This window comes from Bactrocera neohumeralis, chromosome 2, assembly GCF_024586455.1.
Source record: "Bactrocera neohumeralis isolate Rockhampton chromosome 2, APGP_CSIRO_Bneo_wtdbg2-racon-allhic-juicebox.fasta_v2, whole genome shotgun sequence".
Classification (NCBI taxonomy): Eukaryota; Metazoa; Arthropoda; class Insecta; order Diptera; family Tephritidae; genus Bactrocera; species Bactrocera neohumeralis.
The window spans coordinates 25,638,897-25,666,282 of record NC_065919.1 but is presented as its reverse complement, the minus strand read 5'-3'; the positions used below and the strand labels follow the sequence as shown (position 1 = coordinate 25,666,282).

The following is a 27,386-nucleotide window of genomic DNA, read 5'->3' as shown; positions in this document are numbered from 1 at the left end:
AAGTCCGAACCCGTCGAATGAAAATAATTAACTTGAAACTTGAACATTCTAAGAGTGTTAGAAAAATAAAAAAACACTTTTTTTTTGGGATACGAAAATCAAACTTATGTATATTTGTTCTTGTATATATTTTTTATCTTTTGAAAAAATGTAAATAACTTCAAAGCATAAATACTTTGTAAAGTGTATTTTCCATAATTTTCTTACGGTCAGCCGAAAATGCATAAGTATCCAATTTATATAGAAACTGGTTTGTTCACGTATATATAACATACAGAATATACATATAAATTAAATATAATTATAAGTACAAAAGAGCCGAGAATGTGAGCGCGCGCAGGCAGTAAATAGTTCTACAAATGTCATGGCAAGCGCGTCATAGCGCTATTAGTCAAAAACAGACAAAGAGAACAAAGTACTACGAAAAAATTTAATTTTTTTTTTCATTTTTAATGCAAAAATAACTTCGTTCAACTGACACACGCACACGCCCACTGCACTTTGGTTTAAGGGATAGTAATTGGCTTTTATCTTTAATTAAGTTATTTATAATTATAATAATTTTTGTCACACAAAGGCAATACATATAGATTAGGAAGGAAGTATATTTGAAATTTGTGAATTTCTTTAATTTTCCATTGCTGCAGCTGAGAGACGCTGTAACAAGCAATTATTTAGTTGTTTGTGTAGAGAGGAGCGAATAGTCGAAGTAAATGCGATTGTTATTGTTGTTGCAATTTGTACGATGCGTACAAATAATATTGTTAAATATTTTATATTATTTTGTTCGTGAAGTGCTACTATCGCATCACCACACTCTACTCAACTGCCGGCCCTTTACCAGAAGCCACCAGAAGAGAAACCGCCGGGAGGCACACGGCCGCGTGACTGTTGTTCATTGCCGCCAGTCTGACTAGCCGGACCGCCAGTAGGTGTGGTGGCAGCCGTGCTGGCCTTTTGTGTTTCAGGCTCCGATTGGACTTGTTTATTGTGTGTGATCTCTTCGCGTAGTTTCTCCACCTTTTGATTTGGATCTGTCGAATTCATACAAGCATTCATGTTGGAAGAGTTTTGTTGATTGTATTTCGGACGTGGCGCATTAACGGCGACCTCGGGCTCAGAAAAGATATTGGAGTGACCGCCGCCAGGTGGCTTTAGAACACGGCTGGATGGACGAGTGCTGCAAGTAAGGCCGCAACGAGTTTCGGTGGAAGTCATATTCATTGATTAATTGTCCTTTTAAAGGTGAGATAATTTGCTCTTATGCGAAAGATGATACACTGCAGCAGATACAGGCTTTAATGAACACAGTAGATGTTGTGAGTCTGCAAAAACAATGGAAACAAAGATATAATTTTTAATAAAAATATCTACACGCATTTTGTATATACAAATAATCGGTGTAAAAAGTATTAAATTAAGCTAATTGAATCACAAACGCTTATACCGAAATAACTGGCCAAGTTAAGCGAAACAGCACGACTGGTAGACTGACATAAACTAACTGAATCATAGACAACACCCCAGGCAACGGCAGGCCCGACAAATGACTCTCACTGTCTGGCTGACTGACTGGCGCGCTGCTAGCCGCACTCAAGCGTATACAGTTAGTTGCCGCAGCGGCGCATCTAAAGTAACCACACCAACAACAATGTTAACAACATTAGTAACAATGACAATGATGGTAATAGTAAACCAGTGAATACAATAATAACAAAGCAAAATCAACAGCGAAAACTTTCACAACACTTTTTGTTGTTTTTATTTTCAATGTTCTCTCTTGTGTCTGTGCCAAAATAAAATTGGCCACTCACTGCCAATCGCAACATTAGTACATACATACGTGTGCATATTGTATGTATATTAACATATACATATACTTATACATTATACATAAACATTCATCAGCATCACAGTGATTCACTAATATAGTAGAACAACCAAGAAATTGGTGGGTTAAGGTATACTATCAGCGCAACCGAATAAAAACTACTTTAAAATATAAAAAATGGAAAAAAAAATTAAAACGAATGAAAATAAAAAACGGTTATATAGAGCAACCTAATAACTTTTCTAAGGGTAATAAAAACAAATAAATAAGGTCTCATAATTATGATGTTGCTTAGGTAATATTTAAGTGTCTTGATTTCGACATAGTACATTCATATTAAATGTAATATTAAGAATAAAAGGCAATATACAGGTAATTTAGAGTGAGTAGTCTAGAACTGATATGGCATTTCAAAATAGTACACTAGCAGTGATCTCCGACGTATCAGTCCATCTTACTGAAACTGTGAGACCCAACAAAATTCTCAAATCGCTTATATTCTTGCAACTTGCAAGAATTAAAGCCAGGTAAATACCTGAAGGTATCTATTAACTATTATGCCACATACTAAAAACTGGTGCATGACATTATTTGTATGGGGACTAGGTGAAGTTTTTGTCCAAATGCACAAAGTCAGCATTTAAATACGCTCTCTCAATTTTATTAAGATAACTAACATATTGGCTCGCATATGCAGTATAAAGTCACCAGGAAGTTCGAAAGTCTTTATATTAACTATAAGGGGGCTCAGGGAAGTACTGACTCATTTTTGATACACAAAGTTACAATTATTAGGAAAGGATTCTCTTTGAATTTCAATTGTATGTCCCATACATTGAAGAATAAATGAAAAATTTGTAAGTTTTAACAAAGTCTTACTATTTTTTCCTCATAGTAGTACTCTGTAGCAATATGTTGCAAGAATATAAAAATTTATTATTAAATGTTATCCTGAAACTGAAAACTTCAAATAATTAATAAATATGATTAAAACGGAAGGAACAATTATGTGCTTATTCAATATTTTGTTAAAAAGACTTTGTTTTTTTAACCCAGCTTGGCACACTTTTAACATTGAGCCCACTAGGGCACTACAAGTACTGTGGGGTATGAAATACTAAGTTTATTGGATTGCCCTCCACCATTCCTCTTTTTTTTCGATCTAACGCTTCCAATCTTTTGTTCATTTCTACAAAAATAAATAACTTCATATTGAATTCTACAAAAGACCCTTGTGGTGAAATGTTGCATTTTTAGGACGTTGTTGTTGTTTTAACGGAAATCTAATCCCCGTTGGGATGGTAAATGTCATTTGTGTTGTCGTCGATGTCATCTAACGGTAGGCCCAAGAAACGTGCTGTTTCGAAAAAGAAGGTGTTAGATCAGTATCATTCTATATGATTATTCAATTCCTGAGGAACCGACGCATGAGCTCTTCATTGCGATGGGTCGTTGCCATTCACCAGCAGTACCTGTCGAACGTCGTCGACGTAATCCAGGAATGACCTTTTGATGCTCTTCAGGTTCATGCTCCTTAACTGGGAGCATAAGCGTCTCACTGTGTAGATGTTCAATGGGAGACATCAAAAGGCATTCTGTAGTGGCGGGGTGCAGTGTTCTGACAGGTCTGTAGTTTCCTCAGAATAACTTCATTGAGTATGACGTAAATAAATCTGTTCATCTTTTGTTTTATTCAATACAAAAGCCCCTTGCGGTGAAATGTTGCATTTTTAGGACGTCTTAACCAATGATTACCATCACTTCCAACTAAATTGACCATGCTTTCGTCTGGCCATAGTACGTTACGACAATTTTTACATTTATTGGACCATTCCATTCGACATAAGTTTTAGCGAACTCGATGTCTCTGTGTCAATAACGACACTTTGCAGGCTGATCTTCTATAAAGCTTATATTCAACTAGGCGTCTCCTAATTGAACACAAATTTAAGGTCCAGTCTCCTCCCTAATTGCAACAGCTGAGTTGAATGGATCTCGCAACGATGCAGTTCTAATGAAATTATCGTCTGCGCTTGCACCTACTCCTTTTGCAGTGAGGTTTAGGGCTTGGTGCAGAAATGTGGAAAATCTTCAATAAATCTTGCAATCTGTCGAATACTTTGACCTTCTTTTCTCAGTGTTTTTACTATTTGCATCTCTTTCGTGTAGCAATGCTTCGCCCAACCCATTTTTCTTTACGTAAAGTGTGAAATTATATGCACCTGGCTGTAATTGACACGAAATAAAATTATTCTTATTTTATTTTTCCCATTCACACGCTTCAAATTAGAGTATTCGGGGTATTCCCAAAAACCGATTTGGTTGCGAAGTTACTAGCCGTTTGTTTTTTTTTTTTGCAGAAACGAAATAATTTGCAATCGAATATTACTTTATTGTGTCCTTATTTTTTTGTCCGATACTGCATTTATGTACCTTATGCACAAAATACGCATTTCATACACCGATGCAGAACATACTACCAACTCTCGTTCGGATTTATATGTACTTAACAATATATAAAACACAAACATCCAAAATATATATACGTAAATGTAAATGTATACTTAGAGATAAAGATGGAAGTTCCCCCTACTACTTAGTTATATGCTAGACACATGTAGAGTGACATCATTTATGGGCGGTGGAGAATTGCTGGCGACTAGTCGGTAGCTCTGGATAATATTACAAGTGTATTGTTTGTCATGACAAGTCCTCTCTCAAAAGATAAATGTAAACCCGCTGGCAACATTTCATGCAACTTTATTGCTGCAACATTACAGTTATGAAGAAAACAGTGTTAGGCCAATTGCAGTTTTTAGTTTTGTGAACACACTACAAAGTTTTAACGTTGTGAATGCTTAAAAGCAATACCACTTCCTACTCCTACTGTGTTATTTCTATGTCCGAAGATAAAGACGCAATTGCAGACTCAATAAATTATTTTAAAAGACCTACTGAAAAATCTTTTTAGTTTTTTGTACAAACTTACTTATTCATAAATTTATGCTTTGCTAATGAAAAAAAAATCAACTTGTTTTCTGTTTATATTAATAATAAACGTAGGTTTATTTCATGCTCAAAGTATGCTATTTCCCTGTCCATGACTGTATGTATAGGGGAAGCAATGATTTACAGGAAAACAATGAACTCATGCGAGTGCGAAAACCTCGTAATTCGATGGTATTTATGAAAATATGTACTTTTGTTACACATATGTATGTATATAACATACATATGTATGTGAAGTAAATACATCTATGTATATACGTTTGTGTATATTCTCAAATGCTAATATTAAAAGTTGGTTTATAGAGTTTGTACTAAATAGTGTTTCCCAAAATTAAAAGTTTTATAACTGACAATATATTTTTATCCCTCAGATATGTAAATGTTACGAAATAATCTAAATATAAGTATAATATTACGATACGACAGCGATAACTACATCACTTTATTTCCCTAACACCTAAGGCTTCCACTAAATCACTATACATGGTAGGTATACATATGTAGCTATTAAAGTCATATTTGGAACAGGGATTCGGATTCGCTTATCCTGGCGGTCAGTTCCAGATCAACATTACGGAGATAGAAAAAAGACCAGTACTTGAGGACATGTACAAGCCAATTTATTTAAAAGTCACAACCACAAAACAAAGCACACAATCATTTGTCCCGTCAATGAATTCTAACGATCGGTAACGCATTTTGAAAGCGTTTATATAAAATATTGGTACTGTAAGAAGTAGCCAATGAGAATGTCTTTACCAGTAATTTCCAAATAGTTAGTTATTACAGAATTGTTAATTATGTATGTATATACTTCAGCCTTTTCCTAAATCCTATGAAAAGATTTCTGATTTGATATAAATACATATTAATGCTTTAATTACTTGAAAATATTGCTACTAGTCAAAAATTTTTCAGCCGTTTTGCTTTTATGAACATATCTCTATGCATATTTTACAAAAATTGGATTATTTGAAAATTTATCTTAACACGTAAATTGTCACTGTAGCGGAATTCATCAAGTTATTTATATGTAACTGTTGTAAGACTATTTTCAAATGTAACTCTTTTCTATAAACTATACTCAGCTTTTACGTACTTATGTGCTAGTAATATTTTGAACGATGAATCAGACAATATTTACGTACCTGAGCCAAAAATAATAAAAATTATTCACTTTGCCCCGGTTTCCGTTCTATGACTTTGCATTACCTCTTACCAACGCTACAGGCTACTAACATAGTTGTTGTACTTGATTACAAATACACAGTATGTGCCAATTCAAATCGAATTGAAGTTCTTCCATACGTTTATTGTAAAACTTGACCGAACCGATTATATCTGGTTTTGAACCAGGCGAACAAAAAAAAGCTTCGTCAAAGCTACAACTGATTGACTGACTGAAGAAACTCGAACGACAGTAAATGATACTCCCTATATTAATTTTGCAGCTGCTATCGTAAATGACAGCTGGAGAACATTACGAAAAAAAGGCAACAGTCTGAGGGGCAACCAAACAAGCCGACAAAAATGGAAGTGCACCAAAAACGGCATAGTCGAAGCATGATAACATACGCACACAAACGAGCAAATAAAAAATCCGCTGGTATTTTGGACATCTTCGGTACGCTTGTGGAACAACCAAATGTCGCCTTACTTGCTCAACTTGCAAGCACCGTCACAGCTCGCAGCTATTTTTACTTTGCTAATTTCAAACTACAAAAACTCAACGGGAGCCATATTGGATGCATTTTATGCATATGTCTGTGCATTCCCCCTAACCCAATTAATGATGAACCAAACCTCAACTTGTGGTATGCAATTCAAACTTTCTCTACCACAATTCAGGTATAATCGATTTTTCGCAAATATTATAAATACTTATTTTCAACCTACCTCACTATTTTATTTAATTAATTACATTCACTGTCATAAAATCAGGCTTCTTATTTACCTGTAAATTTCCTTATTATTTGTTTCCACCACTCAAATAGCGCACTAAATAACACCAATTTAGAAGATGTTTTCGCGTGTTAATTTCCGTTAATAATAAAATCCAACAAAGGAATTTACAAAATTCGAATGGAGTATACAAATTCGGCTTTTGACTGGGTGGTAAAAGCAAATTTTAAATTTCGGTCCAAAAGACAGCTATGCGATAGGACACCGCAATTCTACTCCTACTTCTTAAAAACGGAACTTTTTATCTCAAACTTTAATATTGCATGTTTTTGAATTTTTTTGTTTTGAAATACAAGACAAAAAAATAATGTTATTTTATATATTATATTAGACTATTTAATTGATAATAATTGGTAAAGAAAATATTTTAAATATTTGAACTCTGACCAAAGTATTGTGTTAGATAATGCTCTTAAAGCAACACTGAAAGCGGATTACCAAATGTTATCGATAAAATCATATCATTCGGCCCACGGCGAATTCATAGAAGGTAGTGTACAGTATTTTACGAATATGGATGTTTCCCCCTTGAAATTGTTTAACAACCCAGTGATCGAACTCAAGAGGGAGTTACAAGGTAGACAATTTATCGAGAAATCCGATAAAATTGGTGTCAGAAGTGGAATTTTCTCACAAATTCCCAAGGAGAAAATTATTCGAAAATGGCAAAGTTTAACGATCTGAAGATTCCACAACTGAAAAAGGAGCTTGAGCAACGTGGTTTGGGAAGTGGAGGTGATCAAATGTACAACGAGAGGAGAAATAGCTGCAGTAAACCGAGTCACTAAGCAATTTGAGCAGAGCAGAGCAGTTTAAAGTTTATGTGTGGCTGCTTGCATCGAGTATGAAATCCGAAGATGGGCAAAACTTCCGAGTACTTATTATTGTTCCGAAGGTTAGAAGTCCTGAAGTTCCAATCGAGCTGGACTAAGTACCAAATGAAGGCTAATTGCCAATCTTAGAGAAATTAAGGGGTTTCTAGTCTAGAAGCATGAATTTCAGGTAATTTTTAAAGTGTCGTAAAAAAAGGCAATTAATATTTTTAGTATCCATTTTTTTATTAGTTATTTGTTAATTTTAGAAGAGTACAGAAAAATATTAAAAACAAAAATAAGTAAAAAATTTCAAAAATTATGAGCTGACGAAGTGGGGGGTCTCTAAAAATTTCCACGTGACCATACCCATGATTTCAACCCTCCTAGTTATCTGAAACCAAAAAAAAAAGATTATTAATCTAGAATAATGTCGCAATGGCCGGAACTACGGAGAAGTGGGAAATTTTTTTTTTTTCACAAAATGGCGACTGCCTGAAAAAAAGTTTTTTGGATCACTTTTTCTGACTATTTCGATTTTTTTAAAAATAATAAAAATAAAAATTTGGGGATGGGGCTAGTTCCAACCATAGACAAGCCTACAAAGAAGACTCGATAAAAATTTCAAGTAAATCGGTCTAGTAGAACCTGAGAAACGGTGGGTATCGTTCCGAAAAATTCAGTTTTGAGAAAAACGCGTTTAAAGTTTAGGAGAAAATTCTAGTGAACACGGACGCCACGTCACAAAATCGGCTGTATCTCCGAAAATAAGTCGAATTTTGAAAAATCCTTCCAAGGTCATATCTTTGAAAGTCTAAACTTTCAAGATATGCAAAAAAAATTCGATTTTTTCAAAATCCTAGACAAGAATACTCCCTTAAAGCATTGCAGTTAAAGGGTCTAGGTCCAGAATTCATGATCAGATAAAGCAACACAAAGCGTGTTCGCCATTTGAGCGAATTGGCGTAGATGTAGATGGTTCAACTCCCACCAATAAATTAGGAAATCGACATGTTTTTATAGTCAAGTATGCCCAATTCTTAATCGAAAGGCTGAGTCACTAGTGGATGTATTCATCAACAAGTGGGTGACGAGATAAATACGAGGTTGTTCATTCGAATATGAGTAGTTAAGCGTTAAGTTGTTGAAATTATAAATAAACATAACTATATTTAACATTAAAATAGGGATTTTCATTTAACAAACCAGTGATCGAGGTAGACGATTTATCGAGAAATTTGTTTCAAAAAAAGCTCTAGGTAGCTCTCTAGTATAATTAACTAGTTATATAACCTTATTATTTACTATCTAACCTATAGTCTACTCGGCGGGGTAGCAACAGATCGATTGACTTCATTTTCATCATTTTTGTATGAGTTATTAAGCCAAATTGAAGATGTTGATATATTTCTAGTGATTTTTACCTTGATCGTTCAAATAAGTTTCTTGTTGTATGATTTGTTTTTGCGAGTTTATTGTAATAATTGTAACAAATAGTCAAATAAGCAAGCTTGCTAAAATTAGTTGTAAATGGAATTAGTCGGAAAAAATTTTAATACAAAAAACTGATAATAATAGTATTTGTAAATTATAATTTACATATTTACATAAACTTTTTAATTTTTCACGTGGCAACGATATAATGTTCCAGTCTCATTGCGTTTCTGATATAATTTTCATAATTTGTCTGGGCTTTGGCAAATATAAGATTTAATTTTGTGATTATTGGAGTGAATATTTAAAATGATTTTTCGGAAATAATGAATAAACTAAATATGTAGCTAATAAATGAATAATTGTTATAGACTGTTAAATAAGAAACCTTTGAAGTGTAAATTTAGACAGAGACAAGTTATAATGAAAGAAAATTGTGAAGTTTTCTAGGTTGGAATGGGAGACGAGTGAAACAAGAAAGAAGTAAATAGAAAAAAAACGGAAAAATAAAAGTGTTGATCGTTCGGAAGAGGAGGTGGTGGGTGCTCTTTATCAATCGAGGTAGTGTTAAATACAACGGCATTGTCTACCGCAGAACTGGAACATAATTTTTTTTTTGGCATAAACATACAATCTATGGATAGATAAATGCAGTTTTATAGGATTGTAAATACTTGACGTTACCAAATCGTCATATTGAAAGACGTAAGTACGCTTTTTAGACTTGCGAAGGGTGATGTTTGTCATGTTTCGTTTTACAATACATAGAAGAAAACAAATAAAGTAAACGCTTATATGCATACATATGTATGTTTATATAAACGTGCAAGTGGTAGAAGAATAGGCTAAAAATAAAATTAACTGAAAAGGAATACAAAAAGCAGAGACGAATACAGCTGAGAGCGCAGCTGTTTTTGTTGCTGACATTCGAGATTTCCGACACTACTTCATAATATGGCACTATCCATGTAACTTTTTACATACATACGCGGGACATGAAAACACACAGAAAGTTTAAATTTTCATTGAGTGTAAGACACAAAATTCTAATAGAAGTTTGCTTCCTCGGTGCAACCAAGATTTTTTATATTTCTTGAGCGGTATTTGTGTAGCGCAATAACGGCGGATTTATCTCGATAACATACTTCCTTTCGGTGAATTTTTTTAATTTATGTGTAAAAATAGATTACTCCTCCTATGATTTGCGGTCTTTTACAATTTTGTCACATGTGATTCGCTTGCCCATAAATATATAATCAAATATTAATGAGCGTTTTCGTTGTTTATATTTGGCATGGTTAAAACTTTTTAGAAGTTTAGTTACGTATATTGTACCAGTAAACATAAAAATTACTGTCAAAATTTTAACTTGTTACAATTGGATAATGTATATGTACATTTGCCGGTTCCCAATAGCTTGTTTGTACTAGATATGTATGTACCACTGTTACGATATGCCACCCCATTCCGTTGAATTGAAGTTAAAGCATCTTAACTTCAGATGAAACGAGAAATTTAACCCTTTCTATTCAATTATTGCTTACAAAAGGAATACATATTAAAATGATCAATTTTTACTGATAAAATTTATTTAGAACGTTTTTAGAAATATTAGATGTTAGATGTAATCTCTTTCTTTTATATTTATTGTGGCTTGCCTCGTCCAATTTCGGGATTTTTCACCACGAGCTCAACAAGATTTCAAATTTATATGTATTTGTACAAAAACAAAATAACTTATTAAAAATAATGTAAAATTATTTTAAACTGTTTATTTACAGTTTTCCATTTTCTATTAATATTATTCCACAGTAGTGTTCAAGAACTAGGTAGCCGTTGTAATTTTATGATATTCTTGTCAACCTCACTTGCACAGAGTTAAAAACCATAATTTTTTGGCTGAGTTAATTGAGTTGGAAACCGTAATAGGGGTTTAAGTTTACAGATATAATTTCGGCTATACGAAAACTTGAAAAGATATACATATTAGTTTCTTTTTCTGATTAATTAACTATTGAGCTAGGTATGTATATTTGCTTTGTTAACTTATTTTGCTATATTGTAGTAAGAATGGTAGGCAACTTTATGTTTTTATTATTTTAGCTCATGAATTTTGTATTTTTAACAACTATTGAATTTGTTTTAGTGATCATGTTGTCCAAATAGGTGGCTCATAAAATTAATTCGAATGTATACACACGTCAGAATTAGTAAATATATATACATATACATATACATACGTATGTGCATATTTCTTGTTTGACTAATTGTTAATAAATGATCACATTTTTGACTTAAATGCTTATGTTAATGTAATTTTTGATTTTCAGCTGACACGACAAAAAAAAACATTTAAAATTGTGTCATGTATAGACTTGCAAATTTGCACTAATAAAATGCAGTAATACGTTTAAATCTAGCTCCTGAAGATAACTGTGAAAGTCTAAGAAGCAGCATAATGGAGAACAATGGAGACGAAATGCGGCGCCATATACGTCATGAAATTGAAGTTCCAGCCTATCATCATGAAATGGAAATCAACGACGATGGACGTAAGATATAACACACTTTTTTAATCAACCCTGTTTACGTCATTATGTATATATCTTTGAATCAAGTTTTTATTTTCTAGCCGACTCCTATGGTCTGGTCTACGATCGTGGCGACCGCACATCGACTTTGGGATTGTCACTCGAAGTATGTAAATAACACATCTACTTGGTGGTGGATCGACAGTTGAGAGCTGTACATTCCAAGCAGCAGCTTAGTCGCTCACACTTACTTTCCGCACATATAAGTAGTTATTATATTGATATATTTATATTCTTTTAGCAAAGTCCATTAACATTCTATATGGGCACATCCGCCGAATCTGCTGCAGCTACAGCCGCGGTAACAAACTATCACAACTTACCCAGCTATCCGCCACCTGTACTCACACCAACTACACCCCCAAATGCAACAACACACTATGAAGGTGTCACCACAACGATATCCTATGATCCCGCTGTGAATGCACCATCGCCTTCCGTGTCTACACAACCAATGGTTGGTTCTATTGGAGTACAAATGTATCCACCGGTGCGACACCATCTGCATCATTACAATCACGTACATTCCCATCGACATGCTCTGACACATCGACCCCACCATACAGTACATTCACACATTCATCCCCATGTGCAACAGCATCAGCATCAGCACCAAATCCAACATCAACATCAGAATATCCACTCAGCAACATCCACCGTACAAATGGATGGTGATATTCCAAGTGAACGTTGCGCTTATGATGCTTGTTTGATAAGACGTGACCCTTATTTCGTGTGCAACAAATGTTTGTCTGACACATGCCAATGCGCACATAGAACCTCCGGCGGGTAGGATTTTTCATATAATATTTGTATTTGATTTTGACTTCTAAATTAACTTATAACTTTCAGGCTCAACCACTCATCTTACGACTCTGTACATGGGGCAGACCATATGCATACTGCACAGCATGAACAGCAACAGCAAGAAACGTTGACAGCTAATCTTATTACAAATGAATTGCCAAGGGTTAATCATATGGATATTAGTGTCGTACCTGATGAGGCGAATGAAAATATAGCTACTAGTTCCAATGCAATTATGCAATTGCACGATACTGAAGAAGTCGGAACAGCTGACGCTGTTAATGATGAACACGATTATGCTTTAGATAGTTATTGGACACCTTCAGATCGTTCAAGTGATGGAACCGCCCTAACTTTGCCACATGCTACTACTACTGTTGATACTCAAAAGACTGATATTAAATGCAAACAAATGCTTGCCAATTCCACCCAAATGGGCGATGCAAACGCAACGAGGGGGACTGCTCTAAATACCACCGCCTTTGATTCCGAAAATCATAGGCTTTTAACACACAACAATACTGTCCGTACGCCTCATTATGCTGCAGTGTCTACCATAACCAGTAGTGCTATGGCAGGTGGATCCTCGGCTATCGCGGATGGTAATGCATCCGTCGACTCGCTGGATGATGAAATGATGGTAGCATCAACCACGACCGCAGCAAACCATGACGGAAATGACGAGTCGGAAGGTAACAGAGAGTTAACAGGTGATAGTAGGAGTAACAGGTTAGATCTGTCGACGAGCGCAACTGCTTTTGAGAGAGATAGTGATGAAAATTTGCAGTTACCTACGGAATCTAGGGAGGCGTTAGCGCATACAAACGATACCTTTCATACATCTCCAATATCACTTAATAACAGCGACGAGGTGACCTCTGCATCTGACACGGAACGCGCTCATTTTGCCGACACATGCACCACCAACACGACTACAACAACATATGCTATAAAGAAGCAAAGTAAACCTGCGAATGCAGTAGGCTCTAGTGGCGGCAATGGAAACGGTAGTAATAATGCTGGTGGTGCTGACGGTAGAAGCAGCGTTAGCAGTTCGATCAGTAATCGTGGGTCGGTGGGCAACGTAGACGATTTAGCTGACATGGATGCATTACCCAGCTTTAGTGGAGCTTCAAACAACAACTGTGCTACACCTAACGGCTTTAGTGATGAAGCGCATTCAGCGACTAATTTTCGCTCCGTTGGCAGCTCAGCATTTGCTTTATTCAATAGCGATCACAGTCGAGCTACGCATCAGGCAGATGATGATGGTGGCGATGATGATGATGAGATTATTTGGAATTTGCATAAGCCGCGCGTTCATAGTAATACTAGCACCCCCGGAGGAGCACAACATGTTAGGCCAAATCCGCATGAATTTCTGCGTTGGAGGGAACGTGAACGTCAACGCATTAAAGATCGCGAGCAGCAACAGTTTAGGAGAGGTGGGGTTACTAATGAGTGGTTGCGCGATTCAAGGGAAGATGAAACGGATCGACGAGAAATCTATTCACAAGAAAGATCGAGTAGCTGTCGACCAGCAGATGGAACCCCAAGGGCCGCCAAAATTCCACGTATAAGCAGCAGCCTTGTGCGGTCTAATACTGATAATGCTAGCTGTGGTATTATATCTGTAGATAATGATGCTACTAACTCCAGTGATTCCGCCGATAGACGGACTGCGCGTCGTATAATGTGGCGCATGCTGAATGTTCATGAATCCAGCGAGGTAGATGAGGTACCACAACCACCATCTACTCAAAATGTGCCGGAGGTCACTCGGCCTTTGACCCCACCTAGTAGTACAGCTCCATCGGACAATGGTGCGGCAGTCGAACGGGGCTCATACGTGATCACATATGCTGGGCATAGTGTTGGTCATTCAACAGACAACAGTGTAGTGCTTTTAGAGGACAGTGATTTAGAGGAGCATCCCCATATTTATACCACTGGGTATTCAGTGGGATCTACGTCTGATGCGGGCGAGGTAGGCGCATCAGTAACTTTACCTACAGAGGTGACGGCGGTGTCATCGCCTACGGTAATTCAGCCCTACATCGATGACGAGCAGCCAACTTTTTCTGGAGCCGTAGCTACTAACTCTATTGAAGCTTCTACATCCGCCAGTGGAGCAAATAAAAACAGTTCGATAGCCACTGTCACAAAAAGTCCAGCTTCCATGGACATATCCAATAGAAGTGGTGATGGTACAGCTGTATTAACCGCTCCTGATTTGCAATTGGATTGGTTATCGGATTCCACAGGTGACGACGATGATGTTGTATTCGTTCATTCCACTCGTGAACCCATTCTATCAATTGATCTTACCACTGATGAGGACACGCCTGCCCCAGTACAAAATGTAAGCGGTGATGACGGTACCGCTGCAGATTCTAATGGAGCGACAATAGAAGGGATGGAAAGCGCACAATCGAATTATTTCCGGTTGAATCCACAATTTAGAGATGTGGCAGCAGGCGGTCCATTACTGCATCCATATGCAGTTGTTCCGCCAGGTTATCAACAGTGGGATGTAGCCGGTTCAAATAATCAGCAACAAGCGTCTTCCAATATTGAAACTGATGAACCCCTAGCACATCCGCAACACCATCACGAATGTATGAGGCATGCCGTTTATCAGCCGCAACAGGCGCATCAACCGCAACACCAGCGATTCTCCTCATTGCTGCGTAATCGTTATTACAAGTATATACCGGCTCCAAATCCATTTTACGAACCACAACAAGCTCATCAGGCACAACACCAACGACCCATGATGCATGAGCTGCATGGTCTATGTCCGGAAATGCGGCGTCTGCGACGTTCACCGCAATTAAGTATGCCGACGGCGGCCGCCACAATGGGCCGCTCGGCGTTACCAGTTTTACGCAGCGGTGCCACAGCAACAGCACCAAATGCGGGATGGCGCCATTATTTCTATACCCACCATTGAAGAGGTGTCTTTACAAGATTTATTTGGGGGTCGTGTACCGGGGGCTCATGTACCTATGCACCCACATCAGAGTCGCAACGAAGGAAACAATCTTCTCTACTCAACACGCCCTCCTGGCCCTTCACGCTTTCCCAGGGGTATACCTGCTGTTAGCCTTAGCGACAGCGTTGACGCTGCTGACAGTTCAAATATTGCTGTTGGCAGCAGCGGTTCATATTCAAATACGTCAGTTGGTGATAACAACAACAACAATAATAGTAGTCCACCCATACCGCAAATAGCGCCATTTTATTTACACTGTCGGCGCGCCGATGATGAAGTGCCGCCACTTCAACGAACCATTCATTCACAACAAGAGCCCACCCTCATTCCCTCATGTTCGTTCGGCCGCAGTCGTACGACATTAGCCGGTGCGGCATTAGCGGCCGCAGCAGTAGCTGCACGGGCGTACCCCCATACCGATATCAGCGCAGGACACATGCAAGGCGTATCGCCAACAGCACCTAACTACGTGTCTTCTGCCACAGCTCCTGCAGTACACCCACCGGGTCCACCGCCCGACGCTGCTTCAACACTGACCGCTGTTGGACATTCGAGTAATAGCGGTGGTGGTGGTAGTAGCGGAGGCAGCGATGAACGTGTCAGTGGCATGCTGCCTTATCCAACATTTGCGGTAAATGCGAGAGCACGTGCCCCACTCCCTACGCTGATGGGTCGCCTGCAACCAAGTGGTAGTGGTATTGGCGGCCCTTCAGGTAGTGCTGGCCATCATAGTGGTGCTCGTCATGGTGGTGCAGCACCGCCGTATCCCGTGCATCAAAATCTTTGGTATCGCCAACAACACATACAAGAAATACATCGTCGCCACATGACACCCACACCCATTGATTTGTCCTCGAATCCACTGAATCTAACAAATAGTTTCCGTTGGCGTTCACAGCTACCGAATACATGCTCGTGTGTGCATGCCAGCAATGGACCGGTGTCCAGTTTAGATCCGGTAAGTTATACCAAAATTGGAAATAAGTGACATTGAGTAATCTCGTTCGCCAATAAAAGAATAAAAAACACTTTTTGCTATACATAATATTCTTACTATATGCCCTATGTACATGCCCTCTTTTAGGCGTACTATCCTTATGAAGCACAGCAACGTCGCCGGTCGGCCGTGCATCACCACATGTTCCATCATTACTCACCGGTGCATCTGGAAATTGGACTTTCTACACCGCTTTCACACATAGGACCGCATATTTTAATTGGTTCTGCCATAAGACCGAATCGTGGCGCCACTCTGGTAAATATACACTTCATTGGAAACAAATATCGTTTATTGATTCGAAATAATAACTGTTATATTAGGAAATTATTGAACGCAACACATTGCCACATAAATACAAACGTGTTCGCCGCCCAAGCGAATCTGACGAAGATGCTGAGAAGTGTGCCATTTGTTTGTCATTATTTGAAATTGAGAATGATGTGCGGTGAGTGAATTAAACGTTTATTTTTAATTGTCTGCTAATTGAAATTAAGATGTCATATAAAATTCACCTAATTATTGTTATTGTTGTGGCTGTTTGCATGAATCCCCAAATAACATTGGGGTATGCTGCGAGGTGACAGTTCTGGTCTTAACTAAGGCATTTATTGAAAAGGAACCCTAATGAGTTCCACATAAATTGTTTTTGTTGTTGTAACATACTCGTATAATCGACCCTCGTGAGAATAGTAGTCGCTATCTCTTCGTTGCATAGTGAGTGTAAAGTTTTAATTAGAGAGGTCAACCGACTTAAATTTTTTTTCCTATTTTAAAGTAATTCAGTTTTAATTCCCTCCCCAAAATTAGTATCCGTTTTAAATAAACTGAAAACTGTTTTGAAAAAAAAAAACAATAAAATACGTTAGCATCGGTTCAACCGAAACTATAATGCCCTTTATTGGTGCGTAGAAGAGTATAAAAATATCTTTATCTTGATTTTGATCGGTCAGTTTAAGTGGCAGCTATATGCTATAATTTGTTCGAAGACTGTGCCGATGCCTTGGGTAACAATTTGTGGCCAATTTCGTGAAGATATCAGCTATATGCTACAGTGGTCCGACACCGGCTTCTTGATGAGAAAAGGACGCCTGCAAAATTTCAGGTGGATATCTCAAAAATTCGACTAATTCCGGGCTAATCGACTCAACTCGTCACGCTGATCATTTATATATTTTCTTGTGTATTTTACCTTTCTTTTCAACCAGAACTTAACTTACAAATGGCAACTAACCAAACATTAGAAGTTTCTTTGTTACCTTCTGCTATCGCATATAAAAATAAGTCATCGGTCTTTATTTTAGAAAATCTTTCTTTGCTTAGTTTTATTTGGCATCTTTTTATATACTTTACAGCCGTTTGCCATGCATGCATCTCTTCCATACTGATTGCGTCGATCAATGGCTGGTCACAAATAAGCATTGTCCCATCTGTCGTGTGGACATTGAGACACATTTAACCAAAGATGCGACCACCACTAGTGCTTTATGACACTCATCCACCACGGGACTGCTTATGTAAAGTGAGGAGAAGTGAGCGGGCAGGAGAGAGAATAGTAAAACTAATATCTGCTGCGTTCAAAACAAGCAAGAAATCAGATGGAAACCATACAAAAACATAGCCTGATATTAATTGTCATACAAAAAACTTTGATCGCAATTAAAAGCAGAATCCCTAGTTATAAGTTATTTAAAAGCCAAAAGAAAAAACATGTAAAATATCTATATTATTATTATATACAGTATAATGCATATGAAGAAATGAATTAATAGCTTTAAGCTATTTCCTAATTTTTGTAAATATTTATTTTTTATATGTAAATATTTTTTGTGAAGAACCACTTTTCCATTTTTTGATTATTTATGTTTATATTATATGGTGTTGTAAATGGCATGATGTGTTAAGTAGAAAACGCCAGAAAGAACTTGTGGAAAGCAAACATATTAAATTGTTCAATAACCTTAAAAAGTAAGGGCTCGTTCATTAACATAAATTGAAACCTTTTTGTAATTTTTTTATTTTCATTTTGCTATTGGAATTTCATTGTTAATAAAACACACATATTCCAAAAGTGTACAAATATTGTATATGTATATCTTTCAAAAAAATTGAGTAAAATTAAAAAAAAAATTATTTTTATGCACGATTATTTGCATAATAATACTGTATATTGTTTGAGCATATTTGGAATACTGTTGATTATATTGAGAATTACTATTTCATGGAATAAATATTTATAAACTCACTGAAGTAATACAAAACTAAGTTTTGGAAAATGATCTTAAGGGTGATTTTAAATCTAGTATACATGTGTGTAATGTCTAATGTGTATATACAATAATTTTTTACTAAGTAAATTAATTTACAAAACTCATAAAAAACTAAATTGCTGTTTGTCTGCATTTTTCCATTGTTAGTTTTGCGTAACTTTATCTCTTTACTGATTTGTTCTTTGTTTTGCTCCAAATAACACAAATAATTGTCCTTTACAACACTTATGTTTATTTATATAAAACGAATTATTTTTACATATTATTTGTTAGTATTAAATATTATTGGAATTGCAGTCAAAGCTCTGCAACATGAATGTGATAAGCTTTTACTGCAAAAATTTAAAAAAAATTATAAAATTACACTTTTTGTTGTAAAAGATTAAAGAGAGGTGTATTATACATAAATATACATAAGTACATACATGTGCATGATATATCATGTAAATACACATACTCACATTTGGTGTGCTGATATTGTTTTCTACTGAATTATTTGCCACATATTTTGTCACTCAATTATGCTTTCATTGTTAAGTTCGTAAAACTGAAATTAAATTGTTCTTACATAAATATAATATTGCTACAGTTACACTTTTTGGTTACTTGAAATTGAGTACTTTAATAATATGAGTGAAATTGTGAATTGGAATTGTTATTGTATTACTTAGCGATTAATTACATTATTTCGAAACAGATGTGTACGTCATATAATATTCAGTTATAACAGTGTAACTTTATAGCGCCTTCATTACACCTCATTATTTCAAAATACTAAACATAAATTAATTAAAAAATAAATGAAATGAATCACTCATGAAAAATAAGAATACATACATATGTACATATAAATAATATAAATCAATAATTTGCATATTACTTTCATACAATCGGTTTGAAAATATGTAAATATAACGTCATTTTCATTCACACATACAAATAGAAATTCAGTTGCATGCACTTGTCTCAGTCTCAAACACTTAGCTTTAGTTTGCGCTCCCAAGCAAAACAATATCATAACCATACAACTACTAGTAGCAACGCTGTGCCATAGCATATTGTATATAAAACCAAAAAGAGATGATATAAATTAGATATGCCACAAACACAAAATAAAATTCGGTAGTCATAGTACGATTCGAAAGACCTCAAATCACTCAGCAATTTGTAAAAAAACAGAGTTCCTCCAAGCAAATTGCGGCAAATCAATTATTGTGAATTTTTGTAAATAATTTCTATTAAATTTTTTCATTAAGCAATGTTTATATATAGATATATTGAATACTGTCCCAAAAATTATATATATTATATTGTCATATATACTAGAAATATGTTAAAATAAATATATATGAAAAATAAAATAGAGGTATTGCACTATTGCCAGATTGGATTAATTATATAAACTCATACCAACTTATGTCTATCTCAGTAAATAAGTTGATATAACAAATTTCTTTAAATAAGCTCTTCCAATAATATAATAAAGGAAAAAATGATGCAAGCCACACATTCAGCCGGTGCGCATATTGTTAATTGAAAGTGTTACTCGTGAAATCGCTTAGCTTTTACAACTGTAAAACTTAAATATGAATAAAGGAACTTATAATAAATGTTTAATATACAATGATACACATACATTTTTATCAATCAATGTGTGTGTATGTTGGAAAGTGGAATTATGTGTAAAATTTTCTTCTTAATTAAAATTGAAATGTTTTCTATTTTGTAATGTTTATTGAAAGTCTTACCGGTCTAATTGTAAGCATAAACTGGAAAATTGCAATCTTTGTTTAGTGCCTAATTCTCATTTCGTTTATCTAAAACTCACTACTAGTATTTACTCAATCTAGTTATAATGGTAGTGTTGAGTATAGACTCCGAAGGTACATCATTTCGACTCACAAGACTGACCGTTGAAATAAAGCCAATATTGTGGTTTTCGAACTTTCGTCTAAATAATCCGAGAGTTATATTCTGATTTCAACATTGTCTGATTGCGACCTTTTAAAGCTCTATTTGTTCGTTTCTAAAAGCCTTGAGAAACGTAGATTCCACTGCTGTGATAATGATGCTGATTTAAAAAAATTCTCCTCCCCTGGGAATGGATCAAATGCTAACCCTTAATAGAAATGATAAGCTGACTATCAGTATTATAAAATAAGCAAAAGTTCAATATTACATAAATATATTTATTGGTAGTTATTTTTTTCCATAAACCAATTATAATAACAACAATAAAGTATATTCGGTCTTTAGAGATGAAGTTAATAAAAGCTTCCTTGAGTATCTTACATTGGTAAAAAATCTGTATTAAGCAATGTAAAGCGAATGTTCGCGCTACCTTATCATACCTCGCTCGAAAATCACACTATGCAGTTACAATAACAATATGCAAGTATAAGCTTGCAAATGGAAAGCATTAAAATCCGTTTGCCTTAAGCTAATGTTTATGAGATTCATTAACAATATTCGAATATTTAAATACGAAAGATATGTAGAAAGAAAGCTAAAATATCCTATATTTTTCGGAGTTATTGAAATGTTTTATTCAGACTGTCTATTTCTCCTTTAACGTACGCAAATCTGGATAGAGTGTGCCCGCTGGCACGAAGTGTGTGTCCGAATGCCGTAATTTGGTTTTATAATCATCGATGACTGCTTTGCCCGTATTCTTGGCCATCTTTTTCGCCAAACCCTTAGGCGTAATGTAGTTCACATTCTGACTGACATTGAAAGCGTTGCCGAGAGTATCGAAGGTGCCGGCTGCAACACCGCCGGCTGACGAGCCATATCTGAAAAAAATTATTCAACTCAGTTAAAATATATTTTGGGCTCGAATGCACTTACTTATGCTCAATTATTTTCACTGAATTTTCGCTCAAATTTGTACCCAGTATCTTCGCTGACGTCTCGAGACCATTGTAAACGGTGCTAAAGCCCTCCACCGCTCCGGCAGCAATTGTCATAGCGCCCTCCATTTTACTGTTTGCTTCACTGGTGTCATAGCCAAAGCCTTTCTGCAACAATGCGGAGCCAGCGTTTTGCACATGTGGCGCTAGGTAGCGGCCGATAGCCATCGAGGCGGAGCCCACTTTGCCGGCTATCCAACCAGTGACGCCCGCTGCCGCATGCGTCACATCGCGCGCCACCGCCACTGAGGTTTGCACGGTCGACGAGACTGGCGGCGCATCCGGTGGCGCTGGCCTCATTTTTGAAATGATGTACGGCGTGGTTTTCACCATTAACTCACCCGTCTTCTCTGCGCCACGCACCAGATTGCGCGCTATGAAATCGGCTGCCGTGACGATATGGCGCGAGACCTGTTCGCTAGTATCGCGCGGCACGCGTGGTCCCACTGTTGGCTGTTGTAAAAGTTCAACATGACCAGAGAGTACCGCCTCGAGCAGATCCAAAAAGAATTGCTGCAAATCGCTTAGTTCTTCTTGTTCCTCTGGCTGTGCAGCAGCTTGCTCAGCGCCATCAACAGTGCTTCCGCTGTCGATAAGCATTAGTCCAAATGCATGGCCTGGCTCATCGACTTCCAAATCAGGCAAAATAAATGCGCCGTAATTAGTTCTATAACAATTGGTTATCGTTGGTAGTAGGGCATACAGCCAAATCATTTGTGGCGACTCCTTTGTGGGTACTTCAATATGATCAGTATTGCTGTGAGATGCCTTATCTGTTGGAATTGTGCACTGTATAAATGAGACACCGTTTAAATGCTTCCATTGGTCGTCACAGGGTGTGGTGCACATAACTAGAGACATGTAGGTTTCGCCCTACGCAGAAAAAAATGCATAAAATGAAAACTATAATTTTTTAAAACAATATTTTAGATAATAATAATACTATTTAAGTTTAATAAAAATGATTAAAACTAAAAATTAATATTTTTCCATACATGGATAAAATTTTGTTTGATGTCAACAAAAAAGTGTTAACCTACGATATCTATGGATATATACATATATACTATTTATGTACTTATATATACGCTGTGAATAAAATTCCAATGACTGAATAGCAAAAACGCAAAACGCTTATAAAATTAAATTTTACTCAAAAAATATGTATATTCCTAATAGTGTATCGAATTTATCTTCAAAACACATTCTTCGGTCCCCTAATTTTATTTTAATGTTTTCAGCTTCAAGCTTGTCTCGTCCAGTTTCCCGATTTTACTCCACGAGCTTAAGAAATGTTTCACCATTTTATGGATTTTTACATAATGACTGTAGTTTGAAATTATAAATAAAATAGTTCCTTTTACCCCTTTTCCATTTTCCATTAATATTTTTACTTCTGGTACAGAGTTAAAAACCATAATCCCAAACAAAGTTAAAGTTTGACAACACCTCAACCGACGCGTTGAATTGAAAATCATAATACCAAATTTCAAAACTTCCACCAAAATGCACTTAGGTTAAAAAACCGTAATAGGGGCCTTAGGGTTTGTTCAAAAAGTATCACGAATTTTGTATTCCTTAAGAAAATGTTTATTTGTTCATGAATATCTGTTTTATCCTCTTCAAAGTAGTCACCCATAGATATATTGCACTTTTGGAAGCGTTTTTTCCAATCCTCAAAGCTTTTAAAAATAAATTTTTTGTGATCTTGTTTAGCTCTTCCTTCGATGCAGTTTTTATATCCTCAATCGGAGCGTAGCGGAGATTGTACCGTTGGGTGGGACTATTAATCATACACATATATGTATATGCTATAGGGGCCTGATCTGAACAATTTCTTCGGGGATTCTACTGTTGTGTGGGACAATTATCCATTCCCGTTCCCACGACAGTCGGGTCTATGTACCCGGATTTTTATCAGGCCAAGGACTGTCAACTCGTTACCATTCCTCTAATTATTCAAGGAAAGTATTCTGCCTCTACAACAACAACAATTCCATTATCCATACCAAAATTTTTGAAGATATCAGCTAACAAAAAAGTTTTCCATTCAAGGACTGTATTTTGATCGTTCAGTTTGTATGAAAACTACATGCTACGTTGGTCTTATATCGTTGGTTCCGACAAATGTGCAGCTTCTTGGGGAAACAGGGACGTGCGTGAAATTTCAGATCGATATTTCAAAAGCTGAGGGAAAAGTTCATGCACATATGTATGTACAGACAGGCGGACATGGCTAAATCGACTCATTTCAACTCGTCATGCATTACGACGTTTCTTTCTGGGTGTTACAAACTTCGTGGCAAACTTGAAATACCCTGTTCATGTTATATAAATAGATGTTTTTACAAATATGCCAAAGAATATGGTGTGCTTGAAATGTACTTATCAATGCTTAAGTATGACTTGCCGATATGAGCGTTATCCCTTCGTCATACATAATATATGTACATGGCGTATGAGTAAACTGATGAAAATAAAAAATAATACCAACCATAGTCACAACAACGCCTTCAGGTTGAATTTTGTACAATTTCGTCTGCGACGTAAAAAGTGTGTCAAAAAGTATGCCCACATCAGAAGGATCACCGATAACACGACGTAAATCGGTCAAAACTTTGCGATAATGAGCTGCTGCACTAGTCGCACTATTTGCAGCGCTATCACCTTTATAAACAACAGGGTTTTCTAGTAAAAGAGATCTTTTCTTTGGTGTAGGTCCATCAATTGCTTCTCCAATTAGTGCTGCAGCGTCACCGGGCAGATAATCTGCATCCTCTTCTTTTGCTTCCGCGGCAGTGTTGTCAACACTTGCATGCTGGCTACGTAAGACTTTTAGACGGTAGCTTACTTCCATTTTGGCTCCCTTTAGCTTTTGTACAATTGCACAAGCGTCACTCCACTCAACCGCTACAGCATCAACATTGTCCGGCAGTCCCACAGATATAGCAAACGTTTCGTCAATTTGTTGCAAACATGACTGGTAAGCCGTAATAGCCTCGAAAGGCCGCTCTTCTTCTTCATGTTTAATGGCTTCATCAATGCAGGCAAAAATACGTTTGTTCGAAGCTTTAATGCGCTCATAAGCGCCAAGAAATTCCGCTTCTGTTGACATGATAAGCAACTGTAAGTATATTTTAAGGTAAGTATTGTTTGTGTATTAGTAATAATTAAAATTTAATGTGTACTTTATTTAAATCCAAGTTGACATTCATTTTGCTTATTCGTATCTTTTGTTATAAAAATATTTTTACGAGGAAATGGACTATCCTCAACCAAAGGTTCACGACAACTAAAGAAAACTTTAACCACCAATGCAACAATTCACAAAATGTGATTTTTATGCAATTACGAAATTAAAAATTACTCAGCAATCTCGTTAGAACAGAAATGTAAGGCTCTCAGCTGCTGCTGTCAAGGTTTAGAGACACCGACGGGCGAAGGGTTGACTTATGAATTGAATTTCAGCCAATTTTATGTATGAAAAAGTAAGGAAGTCTAAGTTCGCGTGTAACAGGACATTTTATACTCTCGCAATTTGCAATGATCACGAGCGGCGAAGTATTCCGGGTTTTGGAAAACTTAACATAATGTTAAAAAATGGTGCGGAAGAATTTAACATTTGACGAAAGTATCTTCTTAAATTATACTACAGGTCACAGACTCTCAAATTTTTATGAGAATATAGCCATAAATTTGATATGAATATAAAAATAATAATTAACAAACACGAGAAGTGATGTAAACTCAACCCAAATGGCTAAATCGGAAATCTTTATATACGAGAACATTTTCACATACACTTTTCTGGATTATTAATTTGTTTATATTTATTTAGTTAGCTACCTCACTCTCAGCAGTTTAGAACATACCGTTATATAGGCGGGGATATCATTCGTTTACAATCTCACGCTATTTGAGGAGGTGGCAAAAATTGGTTCAGAGCAAGTTGGGTTGGTTATATCTAGCTTTACTTGTTTGTGAGATACAGAGATACACAAGTATGTAGGGCCATTGGTCCGATTTCGCCCATCCGGTGCCAAGGAACCTGTGTTTCATAAATCTGTCACTTGGGTGAACCGACGGGCGGACAGCCAGTCACATACATACATATTTATCTATCTCCATCAGTTTTGTGTGAAACAACCAACCGTTAGGTGAACAAAACTTTATACTCTATAGCAATATGTTGCGAGAGTATAAAAATATTACACGAATATAACATTTGATGACGCAAAGTGCAGAGTATAAGTGAAATGAAGAGACGAGAAGCTGCAGCTTTAGTTAATTGTCATCGCTTCGTTGTTGTTGTTTTTTATATTATCTTTCCTAATATTTGTTTACTTTTTTCTAATTAATAAACGTAATGCTACGCATCAGCTGTGAAACATTACAAATAACTATATACATATGTATGTATGATGTCATATCTTGAATATGAAGGGACACGTTTTTAATTTAAAAACTGCATTAACAAAAAAATTAATAGCTTCTTGTGGAGAAAAGGATGTGCGCAGTATTTAATTTCCTAAACTTAATAGAACTAGTTTGCGTATATATAGAGATATGGAGAGATGGACATGGCTAAATCCACTGAAATCGTCATGCTGATCATTTCTATATGCATATATAGATTTTCTGGGTTTATCGATGTTTTCCTCTTAGTGATATAAACTTAGTGGCAAACTTAATATACCTCGGTTCAGGGTATAAAAGCGACGTATCCACTTGTAAATTGGCTAGGGTAAATACACAGCAGCACAAGCAAACTTGTGTAATCAGATAATGGATCACATTTAAGCTTAAAGTTTTTCGAAAAGAGTTTGTTAATATGCATGCATATGTACATATGTATGCATGTAGCTCATAATTAGGGCCTTATTAACTGCTTAAATATGCAACTAAATCTTGACATACATATGTACGTTGTAAGTCTAGGCATTAGTAAATGTAAATTTTCGTATATCAGCACTTACGCTTTTTCCACCGGAACCTTATACTATATGTTCTTTATTTGACCCTTTCCTGCTTCCTCTTTATTAAAAGTTCAACGTTTTTTGAAAATATAAGTATTAAATATCATGAAACAATTTACTTCACCATTTTGTCAACAAATACCTTGAAACAAAAAACACTTCGTTTATCACTTTATTCAATATTCGCATATTATTATCAGCTGTATCTTAATTAGTGTGGCCAGATTTTTTGATAGAAAAAACCAGGTGCGTAGTTTTAATATTTAAATCCCTTAAAATGGGGTTTAAGATTTTTATTTGCTTCCGGCTTGGAAGCAAATTTTTACATAATATCAGAAAAGTCGGTCCAATTGTAATTGATCACCTTAAAAATTGCCGCTAGAAAGAGTCTTTGACATTTCATTTGTAGTCTGTGCCGAGAAAATTTAAGTTAGTATAAAACAGCTGATTGTTGTAAGACTTTGTACTTGACTTTATTATGTACACTACATATAGGTTTATATTTCTTCTAATTTTTCAAACCAAACATGTCTATTACAAAATCATTTTAGGGGTTACTGTCGAGGTGAAAGTTCTCGGTCGAATATGGATCTAGGTTCGCTTGGAAGTTTGTCATTGTTTGCCGAAATGACCGCTATTAGCTAAAACTTGTTTTAATTTCGTCGAAAATGAGATAAAGCCCTTGTTATGAGTATTGACAGTGTGATCCTCTAACAACTAAACCAGAGTGCGACTGCAGATTCCAAATTAAAATTGACAACGTGGCGTATGAGTGATTTATGAAATTAATTTT

At 36.1% G+C, this 27,386-nt stretch overlaps 3 protein-coding genes across 7 annotated transcripts; 1 reads left to right on the top strand and 2 right to left on the bottom strand.

Moving 5' to 3' along the window:
* Window positions 1-113: 113 nt before the first annotated feature.
* On the bottom strand, window positions 114-6,951 carry LOC126751131 (uncharacterized). 4 transcript variants are annotated; one of them, XM_050461132.1, is made up of 2 exons: window positions 6,795-6,951; window positions 114-1,325 (listed from the first exon to the last, which is right to left on the bottom strand). In XM_050461132.1, the coding sequence occupies exon 2, from the start codon at window positions 1,222-1,224 to the stop codon at window positions 838-840; it is 387 nt and encodes a 128-aa protein (XP_050317089.1). In that variant the 5' UTR covers window positions 1,225-1,325; window positions 6,795-6,951; the 3' UTR covers window positions 114-837. The 4 variants fall into 4 exon arrangements, with proteins under 4 accessions (XP_050317089.1, XP_050317093.1, XP_050317092.1 ...); XM_050461136.1 differs by lacking the exon at window positions 6,795-6,951 and adding an exon at window positions 6,737-6,760; XM_050461135.1 differs by lacking the exon at window positions 6,795-6,951 and adding an exon at window positions 5,989-6,144.
* Window positions 6,952-10,010: 3,059 nt separating this feature from the next.
* On the top strand, window positions 10,011-20,337 carry LOC126751109 (uncharacterized). Its single transcript, XM_050461076.1, is given in 9 exon segments — window positions 10,011-10,202; window positions 11,379-11,600; window positions 11,681-11,745; window positions 11,881-12,428; window positions 12,492-15,366; window positions 15,368-16,399; window positions 16,526-16,696; window positions 16,762-16,886; window positions 17,794-20,337. Coding segments are annotated over 8 exon segments (5,046 nt in total). The 5' UTR covers window positions 10,011-10,202; window positions 11,379-11,506; the 3' UTR covers window positions 17,930-20,337.
* Window positions 20,338-20,876: 539 nt separating this feature from the next.
* LOC126751119 (protein spartin) lies at window positions 20,877-26,775 on the bottom strand. 2 transcript variants are annotated; one of them, XM_050461109.1, is made up of 4 exons: window positions 26,594-26,775; window positions 24,112-24,741; window positions 21,556-22,490; window positions 20,877-21,500 (listed from the first exon to the last, which is right to left on the bottom strand). In XM_050461109.1, exons 2-4 carry the CDS (start codon window positions 24,730-24,732, stop codon window positions 21,266-21,268), a joined length of 1,791 nt encoding a protein of 596 aa, XP_050317066.1. In that variant the 5' UTR covers window positions 24,733-24,741; window positions 26,594-26,775; the 3' UTR covers window positions 20,877-21,265. The 2 variants fall into 2 exon arrangements, with proteins under 2 accessions (XP_050317066.1, XP_050317065.1); XM_050461108.1 differs by lacking the exon at window positions 26,594-26,775 and adding an exon at window positions 24,806-25,017.
* Between the last annotated feature and the right edge of the window lie 611 nt (window positions 26,776-27,386).

What these genes read in the sequence shown, in the direction of transcription:
- LOC126751131 (XM_050461132.1), bottom strand. Translation starts at nt 1,224, where the DNA reads ATGAATATGACTTCCACCGAAACTCGTTGCGGCCTTACTTGCAGCACT.
- LOC126751119 (XM_050461108.1), bottom strand. Translation starts at nt 24,832, where the DNA reads ATGAATGTCAACTTGGATTTAAATAAA. An exon ending in AAGGCGTTGTTGTGACTATG is followed by an intron (nt 22,491 to 24,111) that starts GTTGGTATTATT and finishes TTTTCTGCGTAG; the next exon opens with GGCGAAACCTACATGTCTCT. An exon ending in GTGAAAATAATTGAGCATAA is followed by an intron (nt 21,501 to 21,555) that starts GTAAGTGCATTC and finishes AATTTTTTTCAG; the next exon opens with ATATGGCTCGTCAGCCGGCG.